At 44.2% G+C, this 12,043-nt stretch overlaps 1 protein-coding gene across 1 annotated transcript; it reads right to left on the bottom strand.

Moving 5' to 3' along the window:
* Positions 1-278: 278 nt before the first annotated feature.
* GGCT (gamma-glutamylcyclotransferase) lies at positions 279-10,492 on the bottom strand. The gene is made up of 4 exons (XM_005480987.4): positions 10,191-10,492; positions 6,906-7,051; positions 3,638-3,773; positions 279-1,769 (listed from the first exon to the last, which is right to left on the bottom strand). Exons 1-4 carry the CDS (start codon positions 10,311-10,313, stop codon positions 1,620-1,622), a joined length of 555 nt encoding a protein of 184 aa, XP_005481044.1. The 5' UTR covers positions 10,314-10,492; the 3' UTR covers positions 279-1,619.
* Between the last annotated feature and the right edge of the window lie 1,551 nt (positions 10,493-12,043).

Below are 12,043 nucleotides of genomic sequence, written 5' to 3'. Positions count from 1 at the left end.
CTCCCTACTGACTGTGCGTACATCCATTAAAAAAGGCTTCAGCTGCATTCCCACATCACCAGTTTTTATTTCCATCAGCAACGCACTCTGCACAGGGAGGTTCTGGAGTCTTCCTCTCCAGAGACATTCCAAACCCACCTGGACGTGTTCTTGTGTCATCTGCTCGAGGTGACCCTGCCTTGACAGGGTGTTGGACTGGATGTTTCCCGAGGTCCCTTCCAACCTTAACAATCTGTGGTTCTGTGATATTCTTGAGGGGCGCAGACTGAACAGGCGTGTCAGAGGTTTGGTAATCACAATTTTATTTATTCAAACTAGACAGTGCTAATATGGAAAGTACCATGTTTTACAGCAGTCACCGTGCCCAACTCTGGAAACAGGCATATTACATCAGGACAGCAGCTACAAATACCTGGCAGAAGTTTATAGAAAAGATTTTACACAGAGAAGACATGGGCAGTCTGTTATTTTATCATTTATCTAAGCAGTCACACAGTGACATCAATTATATCTTACACCTCTCTGTACATCAAGAGAAAAAAATACACTGTAGAGAAGCCAAATCTCAGTGATTTGACATCTTCCATGTTGTCAATTTTTCCTCATCCCCCATAGACAAATTGCAGGGGTTGCACAGTACCATGAAAATAAATATATGTTACAAAAGCTTCCAGTTATGCATTGGATTGTCAAACTGTGGGGAGAAAAACAACAACAGAAAAAAAAACCCCAAGAGGCCAAGTCTGTTCATTTAGGGTTTAAGAGACAAAAAACCCACAGAATAAATGTGCTAGGACTCAAAGGAGACTTTCTGATTTCACTGGACCAAGGCCTAGATAGGCAAACAAGCCAGTCAAAAAGGTAATTAAAAAATCCCCTTGGAAATATCAAACTAAAATTAATTATTTCAAAAATGCCTTGGTTATAGCTAACCAGTTCATCTATGACTTTCACTAGACATTGAAAGGAAGGAAGCTATGATGGTTTGAATGAGATGCTTTGCTGAATATTGTCTTTAGGCTCAGGCTGCCTTTTGGACTTACACTATAAAACATGGAAGGAGTTTAAAAAATGCTACTTTTTTATTAACTACAAAACAGGAACAGGAACTCCATAGCATCAGATAGGATGGGTTTTAAACCATTAAGAGAAGTAGCAGAGAGAAAGGTTTAGCCTTAGAGGTTTGAGTTTACTTTGCATCTAACAAATGTAGCCATGTACAGGTATAACTCTTACAAACACATGACCTGATCCTGCAGCCCTTATTCCTCAGAAGGCAACAAGTGCCAAAACTCATGAAGATGGCCTTTTTCTTTTAAAAAGGTCAGCAAACTGGACATGAAGCACAAATTTACATGCAGCACTGCATGACAACTACAGAAAGATAATTTCTAAATCTGCAATGTACTTGCAGCATGTACTTCAGCATGTAGTCAATCTATACATACAAGAAGAGGTTACCAATGTCAGTGTGTCTTCAAATTGCAAGTTATGTCTAATGGTTTACTGTAGATGCACAGCAAACTCATCTTTTCTTGATAAATAAAGAAACTGCTGATCAGCACAGTGAGGAGAAGTATCTAGATTAAGGTGAATGGCCAAGCAAATGCAGAGGCATTCTATGCAGAATTTATTTTCTCTGCTTTAACAGCAGCTTCAATCTCTTCCATGATTGGCACCGGTCCTGCATAGTTATTAGTTTCAATAGCTTCTAATTTCTCCTGATAATCAGTGGGCAAGCCATTCTGTTTTGCACCCATGCAGATAACCTATAATTAAAATAGAAAAAAAGAGCCTTCAGTAATAAAAAGGACAGACTCCTCCAAACAATCACTTGAGCAGGAGGAACCATTTAAGTTACCCAGAGAATTTACCTCAAATAGAGCTATTTGTATCTAAGGTTAGCCAAAGGCTTCTGGGAGACCAGAACAGCATGAACAAAATTACTCTGAAAAGGCTTTTAACTACCCCTGAGATTCTGATGTGTTACTGAAGCACACAAGCCTCTGTAATTAAGCTGTTATTCAGTTCTTTCTTCCAGACAGGATGATAACTTCAATAATATATGCTGCTTCTCACTCAGGTGTGACACTAAAGTTGGCTGAGAATTTAAAAAGTGGTTATTTTTAAAACTAAGCTGTCCAAAGGACAACAACAAGTACCTATTCAGGGTACAGGAATAGGAGAAACAGACACTTAACTCAGTCAAAAAGCACAGATTCCTTAGTTTGTTACTGCAGCTTTCCTTCCATACATAAAATAAACTGAAGTATTGGTGCAGAGGAAAGATTGACAGTGAGAGGAGAAGGGGAAGTTGTAGGAACACAGCTTGAAGGAGACACCAGCAAGGCTGCATATAGAAATGAACATTCTAAATAGGCTTTCATGCATTTAATGGCATGCATTTCAAGGATGAGGTGTCTAGAAAGAATGAATTTTGCCACAAAAAGTACGTAACAGTAGATGGATGTAGCTCAATCACTGTGTGCTAATGCAGTCATCTTTTAAGTTTTTAGCTCTTCTGCCTGGTTAACTTAAAAAAAAAAAAAAACCAAAGAAAAAGCTGGGGGCACAGGAGAAGAACAGAAATAACAACTGCTCCTGACAGGAGCAGGAGGGAATGATAAAGTTGCCAATAGTGGAGGTCTGCACTTTCAGCATACCAATGAGAGCTGACACACAGCAGCAGACTATGTATTAGCTCCCTGAAAAGCCCTAAAGAGCTGCCTTGCCACGAGGTGGGTTGGCAGGGAAGAGGTTTGTGGAAGAGCAAAGCCTGCTTTCTAAGCAAGCCCTCTCTTCAGCAGTCCCAGAGCAGCTGGCCTTAGCTGTGCTCCTGCAAGTCAGCTCAGAGGAGTGAGTTCCTCAGTCTGGAGAAGGCAGCACACCTGGGATTTAAGAGGCTCACTCCTGGTTTCTGCACTTCAGGTAGGAAAAGCCGGCTGCAGTGATGTCTGTACACATCACACACAGCCACACCAGCGTGGCTGGGCCTGCCCAGATCTCACAGGCTGAGCAGGTCAGGCCTGCTGCGTGACTGGATCATGTGTCTCTGCAGAGTCAGTGTTGCAGAACAGTGTTGCAACACTTGTGCCTCAGCAGCCATCAAGGGGGAACCCTGCCGTGCTTTGCAATGCTGCTGCAGCCCTGTGATGTACTGGTGATGTGTCTGGTAAAAGGTGACAGCTGCATCCTGCCGTGACAGCAAGTACTTACCGAGACAGAAAGGATAATCCACCTCCTGGAAACTACAAGCCAGGTGCTGCATTTTCCCCACAGAACATTCCCTCTGTCCTTTCAGTGGAGTACATTAATTTTTCAAACAGAGAATTGCTGCATATATGTGAGCAACATCCTCCAGAAAACCTTGTGCCAATCACAGCTAATTCCCAAGTTAAATAGGGGATTCCTGTAAGGTATAACTACACCAAAAACCCCAAGCTGATTTAATAGGTCTGTAAGAGCTAGCAATGTCCTGTGAGCATCATTCCAGCAGTACCTTGCACAAGGACTGCTATACCTTTACAGTAGTCATGCCTTCCATGCACTGTAATCAAAGTACTTATTAAATAGCACAGAAGTAGTGCATTATAAACTTCTGTACACTCTTCCAAAATGAAAGTGCTGCAACACCTACCTTTTTATACTGTGGAGAAGGGGGACCAGAGACATAGTCCTTCATCTGGTAGCTTCGACAGGTCAGTACCTTTCCTGCTTGCGTGTGGACATTGACTTCTATTGGGACATAAATGCCATCCTCAACTCCCTCTTGCCTGTAAAACACATATATTCCTTTCATGTCAATTATCCAATCCATTTCCAACCAACCATGCAATAAACATGTGGATTTATTACAACAGAATTCAAGGCAGGACACTGGTCTGTGCTTTAATATAGAAATATATATATAATAAAGATACAATAAAGAATAATAAATAAAAACAAATGAAGCAAAACATACTTCAGTGCTTTTTGTGCAAACTTGCTCCATATAAGAAAATATGTTTTTACAGAATTCACTTTTATCATTTCAGCTCTGTAAGAAATGATGACTTGTGATTAACCTGTGAAGTCAGAAAGAGAATATTCCTAAACTAATTACTGTGGAAGACAGGTAGTCAGAAAGAGAAACACAAGCAAGATTATTACAATTAATGAGCCAGACACATGTTCCTTAGCTGCCACTTAGATAAAGAAGCAATTGCAAAGTTTTATCTTGTCCATTGTGTTACCTTTTAATAAGGGGAAACTTGCACAACTTGTGCAATGCACTTTCCAATGAATAATGCAAGACACCTTTTAACTTGCACAAGACATACAGAGCAGTAATGAGCTAGGTCGGGACAAAAAACTATTTGGTGTTTTTTTTTTAATTAGCAAAATTATGCTTCAAAAAACAAAGACTCAAAACCAAGCCTACTTATTGTCCTCAACCACTGGCATTTAGCCACCAATAAAAATTACAAGAAGTAGATGAGAAACTTGAGCAATACAAGCGACTGTATAACACAATTAACTTTAGATGTACTTTAGCTACAAGTCATAACATGGTTTTTAGCCCTGCTTGTCCAATATAAATTTGACAACTCATCTTTTTCCCAAAGACTTGCTACCATTTCAAGTTATTTAACGTACAGAATGTGGGCCATGCTAGGCAAGTAACTAGGTTAAGTGCAAGTACAGACTGGAAGCTAACTGCAGATTCAAGGCCAGCAGACTAAAAATAGGTCAAGTGGTTGTGTGAAAGCAAGAAAACTGTTTAGTAACATCCATTGCTGGACTCTATGAGGCAAAGTCATTATTTAGTCTGTAACTTACAGATTTGTGAAGTACAGAGGACAAAAAAACCTCATAGGAGTGGCTGAGACAGCAAAGAAAATTAATGTGAAAGCCAAAGAGTTCTGCCATCTAATCAAAAGGTTCCCTCCCATATTTGTTTTCTATATATTAAATTGTTTTGTTAGTGCTTTAACTAGTTACGTGCAGCCTCAATTACACATTCCCTCCTTTGCTTCTGAATAACAAAACACAGACTACTTTAACCAGATTAAGAGGGGGTAAAAATAAAAAAAAGGTGGAGCATTTTCTTTTTGGATACATGGTAATTTTAGGAAATAACTTGGTGGAGAACCTACAAATATATCAGCTTGCACACAGGCAAAGCACCCCAAGACCTTCAGCAGGAGCACCTGCAAGCTCATTTGAGTGTGTTAGGAGCAATTCTTAGAAGAGCACTGTTGACTATGATTATAAAAGCCAAGAACACATCCCATTTCTAGTTCTCCTCCATGGCATCAATGAGGCAAGTGGGAAAAAGTAATCTGTGGTGCTGGTGGTGTCCATGCTGCAGATTTTGGTGGTGTTACAGCACTCAAGTCTCTAGTACCTTAGCAAGCATTGAAATTTATCCCCTGCCAAACAAATACCAGGGGTCTGCAATCCTACACTATGTCAAGTGTAAACAGTGTGTAAACACTTATGGAAGTCAGAGTACAAAATACTGTCCCCATGGAGGGGAAACACAAAAGCAGATGCTGTCAGACAGGATCATCATACTTAGGAAGTTTATGCTTCAGGAAAGCATGGCCAATCAGGAGTTTTAAGTAAAGGTCAGCAGAAGGGGTCAGGATGTTTAAGTGCTACTGTAAGCAAGAGCAGAGGAACTCAGGAGATAATGAAGAGGGGACATGTGAAGCTGTCCAAGCACAAGCATGCCAACTGGATGCCCATGCCCTCTTGCTTGAGGGCTAACACTCCCAGCCAGGACAAGAGTGCTCAAGAGTGGCCATTACCATAAGGTGCTAACAGAACTTGGGCAAAAAGTTTCCCTTGTATTTCAGCTTCACCATAGGCAACAAAAAGCACACTGGAACCAAGTTTCACTGCCAGATTTTAAGGACATATTTATACACTGGAATGGCAGCACTACCAGGGGCAGGAGAACAGTATTGAGGTAGTGCTTTCATTGGGTTTATTATGCTCTGCTCCCTTGTTTTCATGAGCCCAGATTTCTGCTGGAATTGTCAGTGATGAACTGGTCTGAACAAACAATCCATGTGTACCAGAAGCACCGTGCTGTGCAGGCACATCTCAAAAGCTGCAACAAGCACGTGGCAGCAGGCAAACTTCTGGAGATTACATTCTATGCCCTGTCTTAGACCCTGCAAGAAGTCATGCTATTCCTTGCTTTGTTTAACCAGGTGGTCTTTTAGACTTCAGCCTGGGAGCAACTTGCTCAGGGCTCCTTGAAGGTCTCTGAATGACCAGGCACAGCTAGAACATTCTACACCACCCATTGTAAAGGTGTAGGCAGGCTCACCGATTCAACAGGGGAAACTATAACACCCCAGCTCTCTGCTGGGATGTTCCTCAAGCTCACAACAGTTTACATCCTTGGAAGAGAAGAGATGTAGATAACTTCCTCAAAAGGTCCCTTTGCCTGAATTAAAGATCTCTCTTCTGCAGTCTTGTCCTTATCCCTTCCTTTACTGCTACAACTGGAGTCTACAGATGTAAACAGACACTGATGTCAGTCTCAAAGGGAATTCTCCCTAAAGCAATGGGAAAAACACCATAGGACAAATACAGAATTTAGAATCTTAAAAGAGACAGAAAATTGGGAAGACAGTTAAAAAAATAAAAGAAGCATGACCTGCTGACTTCGAATCAAGGTCCACAGATTGTTAAAATACCCCTAAAAGTAGCTTTAGCTTGAAAACAAAGCTATTTTAATCACAGAAGTGTCAGAAGTAAATACACATACTGTGAAATAGAATTCACATATTAAAATCAAAAGCATCTTCTTGATTCCAACGCACAGTTACCACACAGCTCTTCACGAAAAATTAGCTAATTTTCAATCACCCTCTAAAGCAGCAGAAGACAGCAAAAGTTAAGTCACCTACTTATCCAGCGAACTCAGATTGCAAGTGTTCATTTTCCACACTATTCCCCACACTTCATCTCCGGGGCTCTGAGCAATGGTAGCTGTACCTCCATGCCAGACAGAACTTGTCCTGCCTTGATGATGGCCAAACTCGAGCTTAAAATCCTGCAAATCAGAGCAATGCAAAGAATCAATTTCCCCTGGAAGTTAGGGCTGTTGGCTATTCTTGACATGAAAGGGGCAGCCAAAGGACAGTAGTACACATACAGTTGGAGACACGGGAGGAAGAACAGACAGGTGCCACCTACCTCGTGCCAAATCCTTTGCAGGTTTTTTGTGACAAGACTTAAATGCTACTATGGCAGGATCCAGGAAAATAGTAAAGGTAAAGAAGTCTACAAGATGGTAAGCTTTGGGTCCTGTTCTCATGCACTAATAAGATTGCCCAATTATAGAACACCATCCCTTGTATTTTACAATGATTTTTTTTCCATCTCATCACCGATCTGGAACATTCTTGGGTATTTTTAAGTCACGGCATATGTCTCAATGAGTGAGCTTATTCAGTTTTTTTTAAGTAGAAGCATTATTTTAGGAAACAAATATCATTTTTTCTTACATGCAATATCAGTATATATGAAAAAGAGAATAATGGGTTATTGAATGGTATCAATGTAATTTCTCACCTGATTCAATACACTCAGTATCCTCTCCTACTTACTAATCAATTTGTGGACCCTTCCCTAGCAGTACAGAAGGGAAACACTCCCTCCCCCCACAATCCAAACCAAGCTTTAAGGAAGACTACCTGCTTAACAACAGCAAAAATAAACCCCAAACCTATGCAGCCCCACAGCTTTGTGTATTTCTTACAACCACCCTGTTGAACCTATGATTTTGATTTGAAACATACACATGTACACATGAATATTCCCTCTGAGACACATCACTCTCTTGTAATATCCTAATAGATATAGGAAAAAGGTTGCAAAAAAAAAAAAAAAAGAAAAAGCCCTTGGAGGCATACACACAGAGCACCTATCAATTTGTGTGTGTGTGCATAAGTGACAGCAGCCTGGAAAAGCCAGAGTTTACTCCATCAACAGAGTCATTTTCCTGCCCCATAAAATGTCCCCTATTTAACCAATTTCACTAGAAAATGGTTTTCTTAGATGCACCAAGTTACTTGCACAAAAGTCTACTTGAGACACAGACTGAAGCTACAGATGAGGACAAGTAATTGCAGGACAGCCCCAAGGAAATCCTGGATAGAATCAACTACTCTCATTACAGTCTCATTAAAAAAAAAAAAAAGAAGAAAAAAACAAGAAAAGGGGGAACCCCCCCACCAATTTTTACTTTATTCCTCCAGTTATATTTTCTTGGACCTGACCTGCACTGAATAGCTGCAAGGAGCTGCATAAAATCATCAGGCACCACCCAAAAACAGCAACAGAGATCCCACAGAAACAGCACAGTTCACTCTGGTTCTGGGAGCAGGAAACTCTAAGTTACACCATGTGTGCAGCTGCATCAGGCACTGCTGGGAAGAGGGAAAAAACACAGTAGATAGATACTTTTTCGGGTCAAGAAATTGGTCTTTGGTCCTTCTTAATACCAGTGTAATACCCTTTCTGTGCTTGTTGCACATCCCATTCTTAACAGCTTCTGGCTGAAGATTAACAAAGCTTTGAACAGTAAAATTAGAGGGAAGTTTAGCTAAAGTTTAACTCAAGTTTTTACCTTAGTTTAAGATCCAAAGCACTCTGTTTACAGGCTGTTTCTCCTTTTTTTAAGCCCAAGTGGCACTATCACAAAGCAATTAATAGAAAATCAGCTCCAACCTTCCTGCAGACCTCACTCCCCAGCATCAGTGATTTTCCAGCTGGAAGCAAAGGAGTGAAGCCACGTGGTGTCAGCAGGGAACATAGCAATCGGTCACAGGCCAGCTAGAGAAGGCAGCCAGCCTGCAGTGGGGCAAGAGGTGCTTACTGACTAACCAGGAAATCGACCTGAAGAAGCCTGCTTTTATTCCAAGACAAGCACACACTACTCGTGCCTTTCTCCCTGCCTTCAGGGTCTGATCCTGCAAGGTTCAGCAGGAGGGGATCTCAGCATGTTCAGTGGAGGGGTAACTGTAAGTTCCTCACACTTTACAGGAGCAGGTCTCAGCTGCCAGGTTGATAGTACCAAGACACACCAAGTATCTGACTATGGGGAGTTTATTATTGACAAGTTTTCTGAACTTCTTCATACACTCTAACATAGATAATTTCCAGCCAGTTACTCCAGGAGAACCTTCAAGTCATCTTTAAGTGGTGTCAATTGATGCTCTGCTCCTCCAAGCATCCTTCTAGTTGCACAGATCTGTACATCAACAGCTTTAATGACCACAAGCTGGTGTTTCCAAGCCTACACTAAAGTCAAGCTGATAGAATGGTATTTAATAACCCTGGCAGGGAGAGAACTGCCCTGTAGGGTGTATGAAGGTGTCAGCTGCAGATGTGCAGAGCAGGCTGAAAGCTCCCATCTCCCATCACAGAACGCAGGCAGAGCTCCTCGCCTGTACCAGGGACATGTCCCACTAGACTGGTTTGCTCAAAGCCCCATCCAGCCTGGCACTGAACATTACCTGGGATGGGGCATCCACATCTTCTCTGGGCAACCTGCTCCTATGCCTCACCACCCTCACAGTAAAGAATTGCTTCCTGCTGCTTTACATTTCAAAGTCCGGAGTGCTTTACACAGGGGCCATGGGTCACGGCTGCCAGCCTGGAAGGTTAAGTCCTGCCAGATAACCTCCGAATGTTTGGGACTACCACAAACACTCCTTCTGCAGCAGGCCCTGGGTCAAGAAGCAGAGGATAGCCAGGGTTGGAAGGGACCTCCCGAGCTCATCTGTCCTAGCCCTGCCACCTCGAGCAGGTGACACAGGAACGCCCGCAGGAGGCTTTGGAATGTCTCCAGAGAGGGAGACTCCAGAACCTCCCTGGGCAGCCTGTTCAGCGCTCTGCCTCCCTCGACATAAAGAAGTCACTCCTCACGCTGAGGTGAAACTTCCGTTTCAGTTTACGTCCATCGCTCCTTGTCCTCTCACGGTACACAACCCGGCACCATCATCTCGACGAGGACCCGCCGCCTGATCCGTGCTGGGGCCACCCCCGTGGGAGGGACGGACGGGCTGCAGCTCCGGACCGCAGGCAGCCGCGGGGACGTGCGGCTCCTCGGGGACTCTGGGGCTCCCTGCAGGAATGTCGGGCTCCCTCAGCCCCCCCGCGGCCCCGCCAGCCGCCCCCTCACGCACCTGCAGGCGCGCCAGGGCGCAGAGCGCGGCCGAGGGGTTGCGCAGCAGCAGCCGCTCCCGCAGCAGGTTGCTGCCGTACGCGTAGTACAGGAACCAGCAGCCACTCTCGCCGCCCGGCTCCATCAGCCCGGCCCAGTACAGCACGGCACGGCACGGCCCCGCCGCTGCTTTAGCGCCGCCCTCCCGCCTCGCCTTCCCCGCCGCTTCCGCCGCCGCCCGGGAGCCGGCGCGGAGCGGGGCCGTGACGCAGAGCGGCGGCAGCAGAGCCCGGGCAAGGCCTCAGGCGGGCTCCCAGCGGGGCCGTGACGCGGCAGGAGCGCTCCGCCCCTCCATCCGTCCATCCATCCGTCCGTCCATCCAGCCCGGAGCCGGGAGCGGCGCTGGGCCGGAGCCCCCGCGGCTCTCAGGGCAGCGGGGCTGAGGGGCACAAGCCCGGAGCTCGGGGGTTCAGTCTCCTCGTTCATCTGGCTTAGTTTGTAACACTGAAGTCTTGGTTTGAGCAGCATGGAAAAGAACCCAAGTTCTAAGAGAAAACTTTCACTTTTTTTTTTTTTTGGTGTGTGTGTGGTTTTGGCTTTTTTTTCCGGTTTTTTTTTTTTGCTTGTTTGTTTGATTTTTTTGTGTAGAATATAGAAGGTTCCAGTAATTTAAAAAGTGTTACAAAAAGCTGGTTGGCTCTCTTTTAGAGGAACGTCATTTCGATACAAAAGAGTATCGCTAAATTGCGACGTGCTTTCATAGGGATTATAATCCCTATGTAAGATTTTTCTGCTTAGAAGGAAACATCCACCTCAGGTTGAAAGGAGCAGCTCAGAGAAAGCGCCGATCAGGTGGCACAGCGCTCACTAACGCCTGGAAACCCTGCCTGTTCCAGCATCTCAGCCCCTTCCATCCTCTGTGGGGAGGAATAGGCTGTCAGCGAGCAGGGCCTGCAGCCCCTGGAACCAAAAAGAGCATCCTGGCCAACTCTGAGATAAACAGTGATGATTTGTAAATACATTTCATGAGAAGCAAAGCAGAGCAGCTTTTTCCAGCTGCAAGCACTCAGAGCACAGTAAGATGGGAATGTGCAAAGGTAAAAGGCGAGAAGGTGCTGGTGTGTGGGCAGGCACACCAGCAGAGCTGCACACCCATGCACGGAGACATCTCCTCTCCTTCCCTGACAAAAGCAATGCTGGAATGGGACAGGAGGAGTCCTTACTGCTGGCTGCTGAAGCAGTATATAGATATGTATATAGCCATGGAAGGCTGTAATTAGCAATAGTGTAACCATGAATGGTGAGATACCACTCATTAATGCAGGTAAAGTAGCCCTCAGAGCAAGTTGGCTTCCTGAGCAGAGGCAGCTGCTGCAGGATTTAGCACAGGATCCTGGCAGCACAGTGCCCGGCCTTTCTGGGCATATCCCCATCTTGGAATATAGAGGTAAAGCAGCTCCTTCCTTCAATGATGTGTTCAGTACTCCAATCCAGTCCCTGCTTTTGTTTTCCCAACACAGGCATTGGGAAAGACAGATTCATCATGAAGCACATAAAGTGATAAAAGTTATTCTGATCCTTCCTGACTAGTACCTTTCTATTTTTAGGGATTATTTTTCTTATGTAGGAACCAAGTATTGTAAAGTGAGAGGGATTACACAGGTCGTAGGAATATATAGCAAAACTCCCTCACTCCCACTCCTTAAAACAACTGGTAGCTGAGCCTGTCTTTTGAAAACCTGCTTCTGGTATATGCTTTTAGTCCCTTTTCCCTAAGGACACACAAACTCCATGAGAAGTGTCTCTCTCATCTTCCATCAGCTTCTGGGCTGTTGCCTAATTTGAACCAGAAAGCAAGGGATTTTAAAGATGTCT

Source organism: Zonotrichia albicollis, chromosome 1 (assembly GCF_047830755.1).
Source record: "Zonotrichia albicollis isolate bZonAlb1 chromosome 1, bZonAlb1.hap1, whole genome shotgun sequence".
Lineage (NCBI taxonomy): Eukaryota > Metazoa > Chordata > Aves > Passeriformes > Passerellidae > Zonotrichia > Zonotrichia albicollis.
This window is presented reverse-complemented; position numbering and strand designations above follow the sequence as displayed.

Coding starts and splice junctions, on each gene's coding strand:
- GGCT (XM_005480987.4), bottom strand. CDS start 10,313: ATGGAGCCGGGCGGCGAGAGTGGCTGCTGGTTCCTGTACTACGCGTAC. Junction 3,774..6,905: donor AATCTGAGTTCGCTGGATAA/GTAGGTGACTTA, acceptor TGTGTTTTACAG/GCAAGAGGGAGTTGAGGATG. Junction 1,770..3,637: donor CTTCTCCACAGTATAAAAAG/GTAGGTGTTGCA, acceptor TTTTAATTATAG/GTTATCTGCATGGGTGCAAA.